General features: G+C 47.8%; 1 protein-coding gene across 5 annotated transcripts in view; it reads right to left on the reverse strand.

Annotated features, from left to right (window-relative positions):
* The window catches only part of USP40 (ubiquitin specific peptidase 40), an 87,826-nt gene continuing 65,567 nt past the window's right edge, over window positions 1–22,259 (reverse strand). For 4 of the 5 annotated variants that reach the window (XM_043578213.1, XM_043578209.1, XM_043578210.1 and 1 more), the window contains 9 exons: window positions 20,543–20,617; window positions 17,809–17,935; window positions 15,716–15,810; window positions 14,301–14,416; window positions 9,711–9,776; window positions 7,289–7,499; window positions 7,053–7,148; window positions 3,410–3,504; window positions 1–1,888 (listed from right to left, as the gene is read on the reverse strand). In XM_043578213.1, the coding sequence (XP_043434148.1) occupies window positions 1,777–1,888; window positions 3,410–3,504; window positions 7,053–7,148; window positions 7,289–7,499; window positions 9,711–9,776; window positions 14,301–14,416; window positions 15,716–15,810; window positions 17,809–17,935; window positions 20,543–20,617 (993 nt within the window). In that variant the 3' untranslated portion in view covers window positions 1–1,776. Of the gene's footprint in view, window positions 1,889–3,409; window positions 3,505–7,052; window positions 7,149–7,288; window positions 7,500–9,710; window positions 9,777–14,300; window positions 14,417–15,580; window positions 15,621–15,715; window positions 15,813–17,808; window positions 17,936–20,542; window positions 20,618–22,259 lie in introns of those variants that run through there. The other variant, XM_043578212.1, reaches the window with a different exon arrangement.

Consider the following 22,259-nt stretch of genomic DNA (forward strand, 5'->3'; position numbering starts at 1 on the left):
TTTCTAAATATAAACGTTTATTTAGCCTCTGAAGTGGGTTTGGGAACAAAAGCGGCTGGAGCAGGAAACAACAGGTGCACATCAGATGTGGAAATGACGGTGAAGAATGATTTATTGAACAAGGTCTCACAGCCCCCCTGGGGCCCCACTCCACCCCCATGTGGAAGGACGGACAGAAGGATGGACAGAAGGCAGGCAGGCTCACCGCGGGCCCACGAAGGCACCGTCTGGCGAGGGCTCGGGCTTCTCCACAGCCAAGCTCTTTAGTTATTACGTCACCATTTTATGACCTTACCACGAAGGGACCGACCACGGAGCTCATGTGAACGGAACAGCTTCTACGCCGAGGGGTGGGCCTCCAGCCACGGCCCCCCTCGCGTCTAGCGTTGGTGGCCGCGCAAGGTGCCTCCGTGGAGCCCGTCTACACCCTCGGGCAGATCCAGCCCCTGGGGCCCGAGAGCAGCCTGCGGTCCAGGTCTGGCTTCTCACGGCGCCACCGCTTTAGTCCAAACGGGGACGCGACCCGGGGCCCGACGCCAGACACGTGCACGGAGGCCCAGGTCTCCCACGGCAGCTGGGACCGTGCTAGGAGCGGGGCGGGGCCGCTCGGAAGCAGCCAGCTCTGGACACACGGCTCATGCCGTGGCTGGGACGCTGGCCCGCACCTGTCCTCTCGCCACCGAGTGCGGTGTCGGCAGCGGCGGGGAGGGGAGGCGATGGCCTCGCGACGAGAGCTGCCGCAAAGCCTCATCTGAGGTAAGAGAACACGTTACCTTCTCGGGAACCCTGCTCCGGCCCAGCTGGAGTCTGCGTGCGCCATCCCAGTGTCCTGGTCAACGGGCTCGGGGACAGATGTAGGTCTGTCACAGATACCGCTGAGGTCTTTATTAGCCAAGCTTAATTAGGAGGAACAGAATCCTGGTTTAGGTTTTCTGTTTTGAGGAAACTTGGGACCATCAGCCCACGCCAGGCCCGTCTGCCGCGGCCGGGCTTCTGGACACACAGAGGCTCCGGCGTTCGCAGCAACAGCGAGAAGGCTCTGATCACCGACGACACGGGGCGGAGGGCACCTCAGGGCTGCCGAGCTGCCACCGGTGTGGCCACACCCGAGGCTTCCTTCTCTTCAGCAGCGTCCACCGAGCCCGAGAGGCCACCCTGTCTCCTCATCCTGGAAAGAGAGCTAACGCTTTAGAATCGGTTTTAACTCCGGTCAAAGAGGGGATCACGTGCCGCGTGGGGGCCAGAAACACCCTTTGTGTCCCAGCGTGAGCCTGGCCGGCCCGTCGGCGTGAGCCGAGCTGTCAGAATCCTTGTGGACGCAGGGGCAACCTTGTCTGAACCGTGAAGACAGAAGAACGTGAGTGCTTCAGACGGCGGACCCGTCGGAGGGTAGCGACGTGCCGCTTTATCCGTGCCTGCAGTTAACGGGGAACGGGTGAACTTTCTCGTACAGATGGCAGCCGGGGTCAGGTGTGGTGCAAGGGCAGCGTGTGACCAGCCGCTGTGGGACACCGCCAGGTCTGTGCAAGCCCCCCAGGTGGGGGTGCAGCTCGGCCACGTGATAAAGCGCGCTTGTCTGGCCGGGGATGGAACGTCCCTCTGCCCGTAATAAACGGAGGGTCTGGAATCCCATCCGCAGGAGGCGGAAAACCACACGCGTGCGCGCACGGCAGCACCCGGTGAGCTGTGGGGGGAGCAGCGCGCCCACGCCCACCACCCGCCGGTACCGGCACCGCTGGGGTGTGGAGGCCACGGGGACATCGCTGGCTGCCCGCACTATCTGAAACTCCCGACGTGGATGGAAAGAGACGCTTCTGGTGCACGGGGCCGGGCAGGCGTCTTGACACCAGAGAAGACGTCACTGCTCTGCACACGGAGGGTTTCTTGGCTGCGGGAGACAGGAGAGGCTGTCATAGACTCGTGGTCGTGGACACCACAGGCCTCACCGGGTTGGGGGATTTGGAATGACTCTGAAATTCATTCCAGCTTTAAAAAAAAAAAAAAAAAAACTTTAGATGTTTATTTTTGAGAGAGAGAAAGAGAGACAGAGTGCAAGTGGGGGAGGGGCGGAGAGAAAGGAAGACACAGAATCCAAAGCAGGCTCCCGGCCCGGAGCTGTCAGCAAAGAGCCTGATGCAGGGCTTGAACCCACGAATCGTGAGATCATGACCTGAGCCGAAGCTTAACCAACTGAGCCACCCAGGAACCCCCGTTCCAACTTCTTAGGGTTAAGTTACGACGGGCCACAGGGATGCGTGTTTGCAATTTTGACAGGTATTTACAAACTGTTCAGCCGGAGGACCTCAATTTACGCCTCCCCTGCCCCCGCCTCGCCAACCCTGTGTCAGGACAATGGGCTTTTGCACGTTGTCCACACAGCGGGTCAGACTTGGGGCCTTTTCTAATCTGCCAGATGAAAACGTCTCATGGCAGAGTGATCTTTACCTTTTGAATCAACGTGTTAAGCTCAACAGACGCAAGGATCTGAAACGTCCAGCCCCGTGGACTGCTGTGGGTGTGGTGCCAGAGTGACACTGCCTCCCGCTTGGCCCTCTCTTCCTTGTGGTTTGTTCCGGCCCTGCCGGGTGCCCCGGCAGCATGCCTGACACATCGGTACCCAAGGTGGGGACGGGTAGGAGGAGGTGAAGAGTAGGAGGTGAGCAGGGGCTCGGGCAGGTGGGTTACGTCGAAGGCTGCAGCAGTGACTCGGGTAAGAAGTGATCAGAACAGGGAAAAGCCAGCTGAGGACTCAGACTTCAGGAGCCTGGAAGCAGGGAGCAGATCGGGAGGACCGTGGCGCCCCTGATAGGGCCTGCATGGGGGTGACACGGATACGGGGGTGAGAGCCCTGTTCAGGCACATGGAGTCTCAAGTATCAATACTGATGGAACAGTCCAGCAGATTCTGGTAAGTGTACCTGGTTTATGGGTGGGGGGAAGGGGATCGGGGGGAGAGGTGAGCTCCACGAAGAGGAAGGAGAGAGTCCATATTGGCAGAGTGGGGAGAGAGCGGGGAGGGCGCGGGGTTGGCGTGAACAGGGAGGTGCTGGATGAAGGGCAGTGAGCGGGCAGGCAGAGGCTGGAGCCGCTCTGTGACGGCGGTGCTCATCTGTCCAGGAGACCCAAGGGTGCCGGCGTCTGGAGGAAAAGGCCCAGCGAGTGGCAGAGAGGAGGCGGGAGACCAGACCAGGGTGCGGGGGAAGGGTTTCCTCCTAGTGACTTGTTGCCCATGTCGCCCGGGCTGTGTCCCTGTTCCCGGAAAGCCTGTCAGGAGGTGACCAAAGGAGCATGTACAAGCATGGACAGCGGAGAAGGATCCCTGTCCGAGCCTCGATCAAGAGCACAGGTGGGAAGAGCTGCCATCAGGGCCTTCGAGGGGACGCTGCCTGCGTGAGAGAAACTGGCCGTACCTTCTCTGTTTTCCCAGAGTGAGCTGCTTCTGTGTCTCTTTTCCCAGGTCATCTCTGACGGTACTGAAATCTTCATCATCCTCAACCAGGAGATTCTACATTTCAAAATAATGAAGGAACAATGTTTTCGGATCTCTTCTTAGCCTACGTTTAAGGCGTATGCAAAAAAATACATCAACAGAAGGATATCTGAACTGACGTAAATTAAACAACGAATGTAAGACATGCTGGTGCTGGAAATATGCTCAGCCAGCAGTGGAAATGCCGCGCCGGCCTCTGAGCACACAGCCCCACTGACGGCCGGCCGGCACAGGGGCTCGGACAGAGGACGACATAGGCACAGGGTCCTCCCCGGCCAGGAGCACAGCTGTTTCAGAAATCCTGTCACAGCGGCCACCTGCACACCTCCACAGTGACACCGTGGGCGTCTGTTAACTCTCCGGTGTCCCCAGATGCTGTTCCCACGTTCTCCCGAGAGACCAGACCTCTCCACTCCTGGCACGTGCCATCGGCTTCATACGTGGACATCATTCGCCATGAGCCCTGGCCGCCCCCCCCCCCCCCCCCCCCCCGTCCAGCTCAGCACATGGGGACACGTCGCTTGTGCGACAGCACACGGCTCTGACGCTGAGCAGTGCTCACAGGAACACGTGCATCCCAAAGTGGCCATTCTGACGCTCGCCACCTGCCACCGTCTTGTGTGGCTGACCACCTCCGTCGTGTGCCTTTGGGAGGGGCAGCTACGTGCTAAGATACTGAGGACACGCAGGAGGGGTTTGCTGCTTTTACAAGTAGCTCTCAGGTGAGAAAAAGTAACAAACACGATACGATTTCTGTTCCAGTAAGTGCTGCACGAGGAACCTTTATTCGGGTAAGTGGCGTATGATGTGCTTTTTAAAAACTGAGAAAAGCTGACTGCAAAGTGAGAGGAAATACAGAGGTAACGGGCCGATGTCCACGTCCTCAGAGCGGTACCTGCAAGACTGCAGGCGTGTGGCCCGGGAGCCAGTTACGTTAAGTGCGTCCCGAGACCCCTACTCCTACGGGGGGTCACGGGGAAAAACGGATGTGAACGTATACACGTGGACGGTGCCGGGTAGATGAAAAAGCTGCTCAGTGACCGCTATTAACACCACTGACCTTTGCCCACATCTGCACATTTGTTTTCCAAGGAAAACTCCTATTCCGCCGCTGGCCCCCTGCCCGTCAGAGGCCAGTGCTCCGTGGAGGTGAGCTTGGTTGTTGCCGTCCTCCCTCCGGCCCGATTACTACCCAGGGCCGTGGCCCTCTGGGACCCTCCGCACTTTACAGAGTTTTACATTTCCTGTAAACGACCACTTTGTGACTTTGTTTTCAACCCTAATTGGAGGTCTGTCCGCGTTGACATACGTTGCCCTGATTTACGGATTTTAACTGCCGTGTTCTAGATCACCACGTTAATACCTTTCTTGGTTTTATCGGTCCCCTCTCTGAGGATCACTGAAGTTCTTCCGACCCATGCTGAGGTGAGCCCTCCGCACATCTCCTCACTCGTGTGTGAGCTGATTCAGGTTGTGTCTAGGAATGGCCGGGGTTTGCTGCGCACAAGCATCGTCCTGCCCAGCGTGGACTTGTCTCCGGTGCCAGCCCGCGTGCGCCCCTGCCAGAGGCGGCCGCTGCTTCACCTCAAAGGCCCTGCTTCCTGGCCAGTCTCCTCCCAAGAACGGGGCGGGTGTGTGTGTGTGTGTGTGTGTGTGTGTGTGTGTGTTCATCCTCGCCCTGGTCTCCCCTGTCGGGCTGTCTTTCTGTAACTGACTTACAGATGTCCTTCACATTCTGGACCATCATCCTTGTGACCGATCTTGTTCCTCTTTGTGGCTTGCCTTTTCACTGTCATTTCCTTTGATGAACTAAAATTTTTACTCTTTGTTTAGAGAGAGAGAGAATCTCAAGCAAGCTCCACGCTCAGTGCGGAGCTCAGTGTGGGGCTTGACCCCACGACCCTGGGATCGTGACTTGATTTCAGCTCAAGAGTCAGACGCTCAACTGACCGAGCCCCTCAGGTGCCCCTGTAATTTTTACTTTTAGTGCAGATTTATCCATCCTTTTCTTTTGGTCTGTGCTTTTTGTTTCTTATGTTGAGAAAATCCTTATGACTTAGGTTAAGAAGGATTTCTTACATCTTCTAAAGGTTGGAAATCACTGCCTTTCACATTTGAGTTTTCATATTGATGTATCTGGTGTGAGCAGAGCTGGATACAGATTTTCCGGGGCCTGAAGCTCAAATAAATTTGGGGACCCTCTTTATGAGAATTTCTCCTGTACGAATAACCCATTTTCCCAGTATCAGTTACTGAATAATCCGTTTTTAATGTCGTTTCAAGTGCCCCCCTCCTGCCTGCCCTTGTCACTTTGTACCTGGTGAGGTGAGCACCCGGACTGTGGTCTTTTATTTACTTATCTACTGTTGGTTTATTTTTGAGAGAGAGAGAAAGAGAATGAGTGGGGGAGGGACAGAGAGAGAGGACGACAGAGCCTCTGAAGCAGGCTCCAGGCTCCTCGCTGTCAGCGCAAAGCCCGACACGGGGCTCAAACTCACGAACCGTGAGATCGTGATCTAAGTTGGACACGCAACCAACTGAGCCACACAGGTGCCCCTGGACCGTGGTCTTTAAACACCTCAGCTCTCTGCCCTGTGCTCCTGCTTGTGAGTTTATGTCTCTTACTGACCAGCACGAACTTCACAGACGTGGGAAGCATTCTGCTATCTTTGTACTGTGAGGTGGAATATTGCTGTGTGTCTAACTGAAGCTTCAATACTGCTCAATGTTTCTGTGATCTCTGGAGAGGTCTTCGAAATCTCTTGCCTGGATGCATTCCCGGGTACCTTGTAGTTTTACGTATACCGACCTTGCAGTCTTTTGAACTCTCTTGATCTGAGGGTTTATCTGTACAGTCTCTTGAATCTCCTCTGTAGAACTGCACGTAACGGTTTCATGCTTTCCTTTTAGAATTTCCTTTATTTCCTGTTCTTTGGGAAGGGTCCCACTGTTTATTACAATGCTGAATGCAAGTGGTGGGTAAGGGAATACTGGTTCCTTGATGTGAAAATATCAGTCAGCAATTTAATCCTTAGTCAACTTAATATCTGGAAGTTAATTCTTAAATCAAGGGTCGAAATGACTAATTCTTAACCTAGAAATATTACAGTGTGAAAAGTAGGTTTGTCCGAGGCAAGCCAGGTGGCTCTGTCACTTATGTAGGAACAGGACACCAGATGAGAGGTGGGAAGCTGTGAAGCTAATTCAACAGGTGCAGACACAGTAGGGATTTGGTATCACAGCGCTCATTCGGGATGAAAAGAAAAGGAGCAAAGTAGGAACGGAAGGAAAGGAACCTACGAAAACCTACGGCAACGCACTGAGCGACACAACTTCAAAAGCATTTTTTTCATGTGAGTCAAACCCAGATTAAGGTTTTGATACTGAGGTCCTACTGACCTCATAACGAGCTGCCTGGCTTTCTCTCTTCTGCTTCCCATTCTCTGAAACAATTTCTAGAAGACGGGATTATCTGAGCCTTGAAGAACTGATACAACTTCTCTATAAGATCACTTGATCTTGGTGTTTTACTGAAGTGGTACATTTGCTGTTAAGTAACTTACCTTGATACCAACAGTGTCTCCATCTTTCAAGTAATAAGGTGCTCCCTGCAAATTATCTTGCTTTTTCTTCTTCTTCCTCTTGGTAATTTGCTGGTTCTATAGAGAAATCAAGCATCTTGAATAAAGAAAAGTCAATCTCAGGTTCTCACTAAGTTCTCTATCTTTGGGAAAGCGCACGTGGCCTAGTGACTACACCGGCGAGGCCCAGGCTCTCTGAGAAAGGCCCACAACTTTACCCAGCTGCAGACTGGAAGCCACTCGAACTTTTCGGGGAAGTACTTGGCGATTTCAATTTTCTCCACGGGAAGAGAGCAGAAGTGGGCGATGCGCTGCCTCAAGGAGCCGGCGGTCCAGCCGCAGGCGGTGTCCCACACCAAGTCCACGTGCGGGGCGTATGCCCTCTTGCCGGGGATGCGCATCTGTGTTCTCAGCACCACGTCGTGGGGCCTGTGCCAGAAAACAGTCGAGTGTCAGACTGAACAAAGTGAGAACACAGTATCCATGGGGGAGTGTGACGGGCGAAGCCTCCCCTCCCACTCTCCTGGCTTTTCCCAAGACCCTCTAATACTCTTCCCTACTCTGACTTCCTTCGGTGCCGATCCGGCCCTGAGCGGGGCGAAGCTCCCACGCCGGGCCGGGCCGGGCCGGGCCGGGCCAGTGTGCCGAGGTCGCCAGACAGAGGTATGGAACAGGTGCCCGAAGGCTGAGCTGCTGCGGGGCAGCCAGGGAGAAGCGAGCAAAGGCTTGGCGCGGGGAAGAGGGGCCCAGGGAGACAAACGCAGAAGGATGGGAGGAGCTGGGGATGTGGGGTGGTACGGGACATGGGGTTCCAGCTGGAAGGTGGGGAGGGGAGAAGCGGGCACAACTGCTGGGCGTTTAGGGTGCTGAGACCATGTGGGATTTTAAGTGACACGTTTCTGTTGTGTGGGTGCTTTCACCAAAAGAAGGGGTGATATGATGGGGGAACAACTGGGGGCAGCGGCACGGGGAGGGTGCAGGTGTGGTGAGGCTGGGGGTGGGGGGGTGTGGGACTCTGGGGGCTGGTCAAGGACAGGGAGCCGCCAGGGAGGGGGTCCTAGCAAGTGCACGGCCTGGTCTGCAAAGGGACATGTACCACTTACAACAGATGTGACCAAGGGTCAGTGTCACTGAGAAAGCACTCACAAACCACTTTTTCATATGACCCCGTTATAAAATCACACAAAATATATGAATTAATTCACACTCGCAAAATGCAAATGGCTTATTACAAGCCTTTGAGAAATACCCAGTCTTACCAGCAATCAAAGAACTGAAGCAAGTGAGAGAAGACAACCATTTCTCATTTATCAGTTTAGCAAACATTCAAACCAACACTGAATACTTGGCAACTGAGGGCAAAGTAAGTAATACTACTCATAGACACGGCCTGTGGGAACAGCAATTGGTGTAACTCACCCGGAAAGAACCCTAACTTTTAAGAAGTGTAAAATATCCATACCATCTGATCCAGAAATCCCCCTCCAGGGAACTACTCCTGGTCATATGGTTTGTATTAAGAATGCACTGTTACGGGCGCCTGGGTGGCTCAGTCGGTTAAGCTTCTGACTTTGCTCAGGTCGTGATCTCACAGTTTGTGAGTTTGAGCCCCGCGTTGGGCTCTGTGCTGACAGCTTGGAGCCTGCTTCGGATTCTGTGTCTCCCTCTCTCTCTGCCCCTCCCACTCTCTCAAAAATAACCGTTAAAAAAAAATGGTAAATTAAAAAAAAAAAAAAGGATGCACTTTTATAAACGCAGAGGGGTTAAATGAAAGTCCTGTCGATAGAGGGCTCCTGGTTACTACACAGCAGGATGAACAGCAGGAATGGTGTTCCCATCACATCAGGTAGAAGCAACCTATTTTATGATACTGATAGAAGGTCTTATAAGATATTTTATATTTTTTAATTTATTTGAGAGTGAGTGAGTGGGGGAGGGGCAGAGAGAGAATCCCGAGCAGGCTCCACAATGTCAGCACAGAGCCCCACGTGGGGCTCGAACTCACAAACTGTGAGATCGTGACCTGAGCCGAAACCAAGAGTTGGACACTTAACTGACTAGCCACCACGTGCCCCTAAAAGACTTTCTTGTAATGAGAAAAGAAATAGGAAGGTTGATTACAGACACCTTAGGGGTGTTTCTTTATTCAATAATTAGTGACCACGACGCAGGCACTCTTCTAGGTACTGCGGCAAGAGCAGTGACCAAAACACAAAGGATGTGTTCTCACAAGGCTTACATCCCAGCAGTGGGAGACCAGTAACACATAATTCAGTACGTATATGTCAGGCACTGTGAAGACGAAAAAGTAGGGTGGGCGGGGGGCAGTGACAGGTGCTGTGCTAAGTCAGTCTGACAACAGACTATCTCAGTGCACTGGTGAGAGCTGGGAATGAGCAGCTTCCTACACTTTGAGATCATTACGGAGTCAGTATGCATTTGTGACTCACTGTTTTCATGGAAAACTGAGTTCTAAATTCCAGACACCAGACATACAGGCATATCTGCAGAACACAATCTGGTTTAAGCTGCCATGCTACTCAAGCAGTGGGAGAAAACCCTTCATTACTGATCACATTGTTAAGTTTTTCAGGAAACTACCCACCTGACGAGACATGTACATGGAATAGGATGGCTTACCCCAAGTCTTCTTCCTTCTGAAGGGGCTCTAGACAGATCTCCGTTTTCCTTCCCAGTTTATACTCCCTGATAAAAGAAATGAAACAAAATACTATTGAGTGACATGTAAGTTTTTAGATTTTTTGGGGGAAAATTCTAAGTTTTCTCTTGAGCAAAAGAATATACTAAAAAGAACACTCAATATTTGAGAGGCAACTATGAACAAATGGATGCCAACAAACTGGACAGGCTGGAAAACAATGGGTAAGTCTTGGAACATACTAGACTTAGTATGCACTAAATAGAAAATCTGAACAGACCAACTACTAGCAAGGGAACTGAATCAGAAAAGTCCAGGACCAGATGGTTTTACTGGTGTGTGTGTGTTTTTTAAAATTATTTAATGTTTATTTTTGAGAGAGAGAGAGAGCGCAAGCATGAGTTGGGGAGGAGCAGAGAGAGGGAGGGAGACACAGTAGGCTCCACACTGTCAGCACAGAGCCCACTGCAGGGCTCAAACCCACGAACTGCAAGATCATGACCTGAGCCAAAGTAGGATGCTTAACCGACTGAGCCACACAAGCGCCCCACACTGGTTAATTCTAATAAAATTTCAAGAATTAATACCAATCCTCTTCAAGCTCTTTCAAAAAACAGAATAGGGAACACTTGTAAATTTCTATTATGAGGCCAGCCTTACCCTGATACAAAACCTGACTTAGCAAACCAAATTCAACAGTACATTAAAAGAATCCTACACCATGATCAAGGAGAATTTATTGCAGGGATGTAAGAGTGATTCAATATCTGCAAATCAATCAATGTGATACAGTAACAAAACTAAGGGTACATATCTAATCATCTCAATAGAGGAAGAAAGAGCATTTGACCAAAATTCTACATCCTTTCCTGATAAACATTCTCAACACAATGAGTAGAGACCAAACGCAACTTGACATAATAAAGGCCATATATGACAAGCTCACAGCTAACATGCTGAGTGGTAAAGTCTGCAAGCCCTTCCTCTACCATCAGGAGTAAGAAGACGCCCGCTCTCGCTGCCCTCGTTCGGCACAGTCCTGGAAGTCCTTCCGAGAGCAGTGAAACACGGAGTAGAAAAGGCATTCAAATCAAAAAGAAAGAAGTAAAACTGTCTCCAGTTACAGATGACATATATAGGAAACCCTAAACACCAAAGAACTATTAAAATAAATGAATTCAGTAAAGTCTCAGGATACAAAATCAGTATACAAAAATCATTTAATGTTTTACACACTAACAGTGAACTATCAGGAAGACTAATTAAGAAAACAGTCCCATTTACGAGCATTGAAAAGAATAAAGGAAGAGATTTTAACCCAGGAGGCAAAAGATCGATATGCTGAAGACACTGATGACAGAAACTCTCTGAAGAAACAAGTAAGTGGAAAAGAAATCCCACGTTTGTGAATTGGAAGAATATTGTTAAAATGTCCACATTACCCAGAGATATGTATAGACTCGATGCAATCTCTATCGAAATTTCAATGGCATTTTTCACCGAAACAGAAAACCAATTCTAAAATTTGTACGGAACCGCAAAAGATCCCAAAGAGCCAAAGCAAATCTGGAGAAAGAACAAAGCTGGAGACATCACCCTTCCTGACTTCAAACCACAGTAACCAAAACAATATGGTTTTGCCATAAAAACAGACACAAAGACCCATGGAGGAGAACAGAGACCTCAGCAATGAACCCATGCACGCACGGCCCATGAGTTTACAACAAAGGAGCCAAGACTCCGCACCGGGGAGAGGAGAGTCTCTTCAACAGACGGTGCTGGGAAAACCGGACAGCCACGTGCAAAAGAACGGAACTGATCGCTCTCTTACGCTGCACACAAAAATCAGCTCAAAAACTCTTCCTTGGAAGCCAAGCGGCCTCGCTCGCTTTCTGCCGCCACCTCGAGGGGAAAAGCAGGCCATGGTGAAGCCAGGCGGCAGCTCTCCCGGAAGCGGTGCGCCGGCCGCGGGGGGCAAGGTGCGGGCCGCTGTCTGCTCTGTGCCATGGACAGCTACTGGCACAGCTGGAGCCTCGCGTGCCCCTGCGGCAGGGCGCAGTGGGGCGACATCAGCCCTGTCCTGTTACACCGAGGGCGGTGTGGTCCCGTGCACAAGTGACTATGGTCGGTGATCTGGGAACGGCGGAGCCTGCAGCGCTTAAGGACAGTCGATTCCTGCGCACGAACTGTGCCCGAGGCGATGCACATCATCTCAGTGTCTTACGTGGTCCCAGAAGATCGGTTTCACTACATCAGTGGCAGCTTATTTTGTGGACGTGATAGACCCACAACTCTCATCGGTGGCCATTTACATTCACTTCAGTGCCATCCACTACTGCCAGACCCGGGCTGCTGGAAGGTCAGAGTAATGCCAGATGCGTGCCTTCAACTCAGACCGCGTTCGTCACGGTGGATCCCGCGTTGTCTTCAGTAGACAGTCGCTTTGGTAGCCCCAGTGCCAGCTCCACGCCACCGCACCTCCGTCAGACCTGACCGCCCTTCCCGCATTACCGGTGTATTAAAATGACTGAATACGAACATTAAGCACCCCACGAACCTGGGCTGATGGAGAGACTGTAGAGAAAATGAAAAAAAGATCCACGGGGGCACATCTTGGGTGGGGGGAGCGTGGGAGGAGGGAAATGACTCATGAAGCTAATTAGGAGAATTAAGAGGAGAATTCAAATCTGCTTTCTACTCTCATTAACAATTAGGGCACTGGCCAGAGTCTGTACCCTGTGTTTTACCTTAACAACATTCTACTTGCTCTTTGTATATTTAAGCGTTGTAAGGAAATGTGTTTCAATCAAAACCGAACATGAGATAAAGGAAAGAGATGTGGCGTTTGCAACACTCTATCGCAAACGCTTTTGTTGTGTCTCTGTAAAACACAGCGTACGTATGCATGTAAGTGTTCTCGTCCTAAGGTTGCTACTTCCATGGCAAAGAAGAAAAAAAAAAAAAAAAGAATGGAAAAAAAAAGAAAAAAAATTGGAAAAAAATCAGGCTCATAGCAGCTACTGTGTAGAAATTTCCCCCTACTTCTAATTTGCTGAAACAAGAAAAAAAAATCTTTTATTTGTGATATTTTCAGAGACATGTGCTCTAATATGGTGTATTTAAATAATACAAACTTAAAAAAAAAGCAACTCAAAATGGATTAAAGACTTGAATGAAAGGCCACAAACCACAAAACTCCTAGAAGAAAACACAGGAGGTAGGCTCCCTGACATTGGCCTTGGCGATGACTTTTTTGGATTTGGTACCGATACCAAAAGGAAAAGCCAAGAAAAGCAAAAATAAGTGGGACTGACTGCATCAAATTAAAAAGCTTTTGCACAGCAAAGGAAACCATCAGTCAATGAAAAAGCAACCTATGAAATGGGTGAAAATACCTGCAAATCATCTATGTGATAAAGGGTTAAGAAAGAACCCAGAAAGCTCAAAAGCAAGAAACCTCCGAAACAGTCCAGTAAAAAAATGGGCAGAGGAACCGAATAGACACTTTCCTGAAGAAGATCTACAGGTGGCCAAAAGGCACGTGAAAAGGTGAACATCACTCCTCATCAAGGAAATACAAATCGCAACCACCCTGAGATGCCACCTCCCACTAGCATCAGGAAGACGAGATAAGTGCTGGCGAGGGTGTGGAGAAAAGGGAGCCCTGTGCACTGTTGGTGGGAATGTAAATTGGTGAAGCCAATTTTCTGGAGGTTCCTCAAAAAATTAAAAATAGAATTGCCAATATGACCTAGCACTTCTGGGTATGCATGGAAATGAAAACAAAATCTCAAATAGGTATTATTCACAGCAGCATTATTCACAACAGCCAGGATTTGGAAACACCTAAGTGTCCATCACAGACAATGACGTGGTGTCTATACGTGTAAGCAACAGATTGTCATTCGGCCATGAGAAAGAAGGACAGCCTATCGTCTGTGACAACATGGATGGACCTTGAGGACATTATGCGAGTAATGTGGAGTGAGTGAGACAGAGAAAGATAAATCCTGTACGATCTCACAAATATGATGTGGAATCTGAAAAGGCCGGACTCCTAGGAACAGAGAGTACGTGACGGTTTCTAGGGCTGCAGGAAAAGAGGAGATGCTGATCACAGGGTCCAAACGTCCGGGAGGAAGACAAGTGAGGTCTGAGGCTCTAACGTACAGCCCAGCTCTTCCCGTTCACAGTGCTGTATCCCATATTTGAAAGTTGCTAGGAGAGCAGATCTTGAATGTTCTTACCATGAAAAAGAAATGGTAATTCTGTGATGGGACGCAGGTGTTTGCTAACGCTATGGTGGCAATCATTCTAAATTTACACAGTGCTAACATGTCAATTATATCTCAAAGCTAGAAAAAAACCTCAAAATTCTGTTCACGGTAGCTGAAGCACAGTAAAAACACACAGAGCTACATTTATGCTTAATGTGGCAAACTAAAGGCCCAGAGTTTCTGCTTCAACGCGTCTACCTGACAACAGGCTACCTGCCTTCTCCCACGGCCTCTCACCACCTGGTACCACAGCGGTGGAGGAAACAGAAGACAGAGTGTCGAGGGGGAACCTACTTGAGTTGCTGCAGGTTGGTCCGTAAAAGCCTGCTGGGGCGCTTACTTTCCAAGGTCCAGGCTCTAAGGAAGGCTGGGGACGGGATGACGAAATCAGAGGAGGACAAGGTCATGGCCTAGAAAAGAAACAAGACGTTTCTCCAATGGTGTGAAAAAGCACTCCCGCAACATGTATTGTTTTGGATGAACTGAAGCCCTACACAATGCCATCTGAGGGAGAGAGTATCTCGCATAATGATAAAATCTATCAAAAAAAAAATCTCAGGGATATCGCTTGAATGAAATCAGTCCAGTTACTGTTGTATTCCTCTCTAGGGAAACCAGCTTGTGGGATAAGTGAATTTTCTATTGAGCCATAAGCTCCTTTTAAATCATGTTTTAGAAAATGAAACTTAGAAATTAATTTCTATGAGTATAACTCACAAGAGCTCCAATGAAAGCAAGGGGTTCATCATCCGCTTTCTTTACCGTTAACGTAGTTCTTCAGTTTCTTCAGTGAAAGAACTTGAATTTGAAATGTTTAGGAATCTTTGGAGGCAACTGCTAGGCCTCAACTTCTGCACTAATTTTGCAGGGGCTGAGAACTATTTTATAGATTTAGGTTGTAGTATATAAAATGGCTAGTATTCATTTTTTATCTAAAAACAGCAATTTTGTATCTCTCAATCCAATATAAGACAAAAAAGTCTCCCCTCCTGTCCCTCATGGGAATAAGACCGTTTGCTGCTTCTGAGGAAGGTTATTTCATACGCCGAGGACACAACAGGAAAGTCAAGATCAGCCACTGATACTCAATTGGACACCCCGATTTTTTTTTTAAGAGAAAGGGATGCCCAGTAACAGTAAGATGCTTCTTAAGCATTTTGTGTTGTTTTCAATCCAGCCTTTCCATTTGGATCGAATGCCCTTTCTCTACTAATGTTAATACAGAAGAAAATGATACAGTATCCAGTTTGACACCCTACCGTAAAGCTCATGTCTGGACCTGGGAGACAGATAACACGTCTTTTAACGGACAACACTTAACACATGGATCACGATGATACAAAAACAATGTAAATAAAGGGGTAAAGTGAATGCTTTACAGATGTTTCAATAAATCATGTTTCCTTACAGACATCAAAATGAACATAAGCTGCAAGTCACTGAGGACAAACTGAAATGAAAGCACACAGCATGCCTGTCAGAGTGGGGGGAAATGAAAGGCACAAGGCCAGTGGCAGAAACAAACACCAGGGGCCGTCTGAGCCATATGTGTGAGTCGCCTGTTGGGTACTTACCACTGAACATGGCATATAACACATGCCATATCAGAACAGACTGTAAGTGAGGCAAAAGGAAATAGAAGAAGATATTAATATCTCACTGGAAGAAGCCACACCACCACTAACGTGCGCCACGGGAGCAAGTCTGACCTGGGACTTCAGCTCCAGCAAGGTGGCCTCTTCTGAGATCTCGAGGTCCCCCACGTGGCGGAGGGAAGCCTCTGCATACAGGTCACCTGGAGCACCTACGAGGGACAGAGCTGGAGGTTAGAGAGGAGCTTTGCCGTGTGTTCGCTTCCTATTTCTGAAATACACGCCATGTTTTGATATTACAAACAGGGTTAGTATAGCTCCATTCAAGAAAGTATGAATCCGAGTTCCTCAAATTGGGTCCCTGGGGACTTGGGAAGGGAGGAGGCCACGCCTGGTACACTGGCAGGGAGGGAGGATGCTGTGGGCACAATGCCACGGTTCTCTCACTGCAGTGGGTTTGAGGAGTCTCACGCTTGTGATGTCCTCCTAGAATATTCTTCTCCACATTTTCTCCTTCCTCAGAGAGGACTTTACTGGTAGGATCCTCCCTTGCTATTTTACCTTCTTGTTTCTCTCGTGACACTTACCCCAACACGTTTTGTCTGTTTTCTTGTGTGTCTGGCTTTCCTACTCTGTCTCCCCAAGACGATGGTCATTTTCCACAGAGGGCAGGCATTCTCCATCTATCCTGTTGGTCTTCCCAGTGTCTGGGATTGGTGGACGCCACATAGTAAATGGCCAGTAAATGTTTACTGACTAAAATTTCCTTGACAGTAAGAAGGACTTTCTACATTTGTTTTAAAAAGGCAAAACCAAAATGTTCTCTTATCTAAAGCTCTAGATACAAAAGTTGGTAACTAAATTTAAAACTCATTTTTGCTTTGTTGATTGCTGGGCACAGTGCTAATACACAGTAAGATATCAGATTAAGTAAATTAAGTAAAAAAGCTCTCTGTGAGTGGTTCTTCTGTCTTAAGTACACCATGAGCTGATGCCACCAGAAGATACTTTTAGGAAACTCTCAGGAACGAAAACATATTTCCCATATATTGTGATATAGAAGGACTATCAAAAAATGAACTATTTTGGGGGCGCCTGGGTGGTTGAGCATCCGACCGGCTCAGATCATGATGTCACGGTTCCGGAGTTCGAGCCCTGAGTTGGGTGCTGTGCTGACAGCTTGCAGTCTGGAGCCTGCTTCAGATTCTGGGCCCCTCTCTCTCTCTGCCTCTCCCCCACTCGTATTCCATCTCTCTCAAAAATAAACATTCAAAAAAAAAACCAACTTTTTTCTTTACTTTCATGGAGAAAGACACTGCTTTTTAAGTTTGTATCCAATTCTCTATGTAATTAACATTCTACCGCCAAAGCATTTTTAGAATTAGTGCGTATGTAATATAACCCCAACAAAAAAACTTAATGCCAATTTCAGAGGTAATTCAACATGAAGTATTTTATTGCTCCTTACGTATAATCCTGACTTCAGAGTAAGGAGACAACAACATGACTCATCTGTGTTCATTTCAGTACTGAGGCTTTAAAAGGTAAAAAGAAATATTAAGTGTGTAATACCTCAAGGCACTAGAACCGCTAAATAATGAAGTAAAACACAACAAAAGGAAAAAAATATGTAAAGAGTTGGTCCTACCATAAATATATTCTTTATTCAGCTACAAGGAAAATTAACTTGTGTTTTCTCTGTAATGAAGTGAAAATCTTTTTACGACACATTCCAGCTCTCTGCTAGTGACTTCTTGCTCATCACGATGTGCGCGCTCAATTCTGTCCGTGGAGAACAACTTAGAGTAAAACAGCGTTCGCACTCGGGCTTCTCAGAAGTCAGAGGAGAGGCGGGGACCTGGCGGGGGAGGCAGGAAGGAGGGAGCCGGCAGGTGTGGTCTCTGCCGTGGGGGCCGCGGAGGAGCCCCTGCGGGGACTAAAGACTCAGTGTCCCAATCTGTTACAATAAATGGGCTAAATTCATGAGGATCTTGTGGGGTGAAAACATCTGATACACTGATTAATAAGGATAATAAGAGCCGGCACTTTACAGGGGTTACAAAGCACTGTAGGAAAATAGGACAGTGTTATCGTGGCATGAGTTATGGAATAAACGGGTTTCGATTTTCAGCCTTACGCTGAAGACACACACTTCCTTTGTCACTCTACTTTTCTTTAGGACACACTGGCTGCCACTGTTCTGTTCTCACCTTGGGTGGAAGTAGCTGTCCAGACCCCACTTGGAGAAGGGGTACCGTCCACCTGGTCCTGATGACTCTTCCAATGACCGGAGGGACCCCCAGGCTGGTACCACCAGATGGGCACCTTCAGGAAACCCTGAAGAATGGAGCATTTCTAACTTCTGTGACGTACATGCATGGAGTGAATTTCTACTTCCACAGAGAGAAATATCTTGATAACAGAAAACGTTCCTGAATGTATTACTTTTCTTTTTAGATTACTAACTGCCATACGCTACATCTAAAAGTTTAAGATCGGGGCTCCTGGGTGGCTCAGTTGGTTAAGCACCAGACTCTTGATTTAGGCTCAGGTCGTGATCTTGTGGTTTGTGAGATCGGGCCCTGCGTCAGGCTCTGTGCCATCAGCGCAGAGCCTGCTTGGAATTCTCTCTCTTCCTTGCCCCTCTCCTGCTCTCCCCCCCCCCAAAAAAAAGAGTTTAAAGTCATAAAAATTAGTCTTTGGGATGGATGACTGGGACCCAGTGTTCTTTGCTTAGAAGTATCTTAGTAGATACACTTACTTGTAGTATCTTACCACGATAAATGACAAGTATAAACAAGATAACAAAATATTTAACAGAGTAAACTGTACAAATATTTTCAGGCATTGTAAGAGCTCCACTAGTACAATGCACCTGTTAGAAGCAGTTTTCACTCATTAAAATTCCTAAAGGAACTTTATAAAGAAGGAAGAACCTACTGCTCTAAGTTGGATTCCTATATACAAACTACAGGAAATAAAGCTGATATATTAGTCCACGTACACAAAGCCACAGATGCAAACTGTTTACGGTGGCAAAAACCACAAACCGATTACACTATGGTAGGCCATAACCTTTGACAAAGTGATTTCACTTCTAGGAACTTATCCCGTAGATACATGCGTGCAAATGGCACTTGTATCAACAAGAGACTGGAAACTACCTAAAACCTTGAAAAGAGACTGGTTGGATAAACCACGGTACCTCCACACAATGGACTATATTACACAGCCATCAAACAATGAAATAGCTGTATGTATACTAACGTAACATATATATGGAGATAAAATATTCATGAAGAAAGGGAGGTACAGAAAAAGAATTGCATATGATCTTTTGTGTAAAGAAAAACATGCATGTACACAAACATGTATGTATGTGCTACATATATACACATACACACGTGTGTGCATATGTGTGCATTAAAAAGTATATACTTCTGGAAGGATACAGTGGAAACTGGTTGCCTACAGAGGGACGGCACTGAGCAGCTGGAGGGCAGGAGGGATGCTTACTTTTCCTGGCCCCGCTTTGTATACACTTTAAATTTTGTATTATGAATATTACCCATTAAAAAGTTCACTTTAAAGGTCATGGAATAAAACAGAATTCTAAGAAGTGATGCAGAAGAATAAGGTGTGTGCTGATGAGATCCTCAAGATACAGTAAGTGAATAAAAACAAAAACCAAGTGTAAAACAATGCAAAGAATACGACCCCCTTCACGTAAACGTTAGAAGGGAACACACATATCCTTCTGTACCATTCTGCATACAAACAGGCATCAGTTTTTTCTTGGAAGGATATACAAGGGAAAGTAAATTCATTCTCTCTCTGGGGAGAAAAATATGGGAAAACCTTTTTCATTTTATGGCCTTCTATGGTATTTGAATTTTCTAATCATAACCAAATGGTTATCTCAGTGCTGGAATCTGGGATCATTTTTTTTTAACTTTTGCCTTTACATGTGTCCACATTAAAAATAACCAAATAGGGGCGCCTGGGTGGCTTGGTCGGTTAAGCGTCCGACTTCAGCTCAGGTCATGATCTCACGGTCCGTGAGTTTGAGCCCTGCGTCGGGCTCTGTGCTGACAGCTCAGAGCCTGGAGCCTGTTTCGGATTCTGTGTCTCCCTCTCTCTCTGCTCCTTCCCTGTTCATGCTCTGTCTCTCTCTGTCTCAAAAAATAAATAAACGTTAAAAAAAAAAAATTAAAAAAAAAAAAACAAATAAATAATGATCTTAAAAAGCGGTAATACGGGGGCACCTGGGTGGCTCAGTCAGTTGAGCATCTGACTTTGGCTCAGGTCACGATCTCACGGTTTGTGAGTTCAAGGCCCACCTGGGGCTCGCTGCTGTCAGTGCAGAGCCCGCCTCTGATTGTCTGTCCTCCTCTCTCTGCCCCTCCACTTGCACTAACATTAAAAAAAAAAAAAAGTGGTAACATGCAGTGTTTATTTTAAGAGCTCTCAGATGTGGCTGATTAGGGATGTCAATATGGTGCACCTTTCTGGGAAAACAACGTGGCAAGATACAGACAGTGTCTAGTCTGTAAAAGTTCGTACCTTCTGACTTGCTGATTTTGACTCTGGAACAATTTTAAGGAGGATTTGTATTTAAGTATTAAAAAATTTAAAACGGGAATATATATGAATTAAACCATGGTAAGGCATACACTGGCTATGATGATTATTTTTGGATTTTGTAGTCAGGTTAAAAAATGAAATATGAGAAGTAGGAAATAACATTGTATACAAACTGATTTTATACGAGGGAAATCTATAAAGATGTAGAATCTGGCAGCTGTCTGATTAGAGAACTTACCCCAAATCTTATCATTCTCTTCATGATGGGTCGTATTTCCCCACGATGAGAATATACCACCTTTGTAATCTGAAAGCAGTAACTGTGATTTATAAAATGTCAATTCAGAAGCGAAATCTTACCGGAAGAGGAAGTTTTCCTTCAATTAAAAGCAAGGTATCTCCAGAACATATCGTAAGTTCTTTCAGGGATGCGTCCTGGGGAAAGAAATTCCTTTATGAGTTCTGACAGCAACAGAGATTAGGTTCTTTTCTTTACACCAGATGCCTCTACTACCCATTCAAGAAAGAAAGAAACAGTAAGGCAGCTATGGGGGAAGACAGGAAATAAACTGAGACTGTAAAACAGCATATCATTACGTATTAAATTATCGGGTATGAACCGGAGGTATCACAGAAGATTAGGGGAGGGGGGAGGTGGACAGAATGAGAAAGGATGAGAGCCTGAGCTACACAGGATGAAATTCTAGTTAAGCCTAAAGGATGGGTTTGATTTGGAAAAAGCTGGAGGAAACGAGAGAAGGAATTCTCCTGAGAAGAAAAGGGTTACGGTAGAGGTTATGTCAAGAATCCAAGAAGAGCTGAGAGATGGGCCGACTACAGTGTCAGTTGGAGAGGGAACTGATCGGAGGCCGGGGGGGGGGGGGGGGGGGCGGTCACAGGTGGAAGGGCTGTGAACTAGAAATAAAGGAGTTTTTAGGTGCTTTGAAAAAAGGCACTCAAGTTTTCTGAGAAGGGTGTTTAAAGACCAGTCTGGCTGCCACAGAACGACATACTGAAGTGGGGGACACCTGACTTGGGGAAGCCGGTTGGTGTAATTTAGATAAGAGGCCAAAAAAGAAGAAAAAAACTTGGCCCAGGCAGCCAGTGGTGGGAAGAATCAGGAAGGAGTGGAAGAGTTGAGAGGTCTCCGAAGGCCAAGACCAAATACGGAGCAGGCAGGTAAGCAGGGGAGGCGCCACTGTGGGCTGAAGACACCAGGCTGGGAGACAGCAGGTCTGGGAGGAGGAGCCAGTCATGAGGACACTGAGATGGCTTTTAGACGAACCGATACCGATGTGGGAATTAACAGAGAAGAAAACGCAGAGACCACATGACCAGATACGCTCTCTGACATCCGAACCGTGTGTCCCCAAGATTCTCTGAGGTTCACTTCTTACTCTGGGCAGTCAGATTCCTGGCCAAGACTCAGAGGGGCCTCTCTGTGCAGACTCGCTCAGCCCTGCACAGCAAAGAGTATTCCGGTGGGAGGGCCCCAGTCCACCTGCTTGAGTCAACCTTCTGATGATGTTCAATGCCACCACCTGTTACTGAACAGAGAGCACGCAGAGGCAGACTGCGGGAAGAGTGGCTGGTCACAAATGCCTAAGCTTTCTCACAGAGCTTCATCTTGGGGCTCCTTAGAGCCATGGTTTGATGCTACCTGAATCAGCAAGAAGACGGTTGACCAGATTCCAACTAGCCTGTGATAACACTGTTTCTAAGGCTACCGGAAGAGTCTGGATGGATCCTGAGATGCAGTTTTGATCAAAGCCTAAGTGACCAGCTGGGAAGATGAATTCTGCCATCGTTAACGTTCAGAGCAACGGAGATTAAAATATTCAGGTTTCCAAATTCAGAGTGTAGCTTCGCATTCTTTCACCGGCTCACATGTTTTCTGTTCTCTGAAGTTCTCTGTCTCTCAATGGGGAACTATTATTTCTAGGGTCAAACTCTCTGAAGTCAAAAGAGGACTAACACAGCTGTTAGAAACATTCCCACGAGGCTGAGATTTTCCCTCTGTGTCAAAAGCCTACAGTAAAGAAGTAAAAGTAGACCCAGGTACAGATTTTTGTGTCCT

The sequence above is a fragment of the Prionailurus bengalensis genome, chromosome C1 (genome assembly GCF_016509475.1).
Source record: "Prionailurus bengalensis isolate Pbe53 chromosome C1, Fcat_Pben_1.1_paternal_pri, whole genome shotgun sequence".
Lineage (NCBI taxonomy): Eukaryota > Metazoa > Chordata > Mammalia > Carnivora > Felidae > Prionailurus > Prionailurus bengalensis.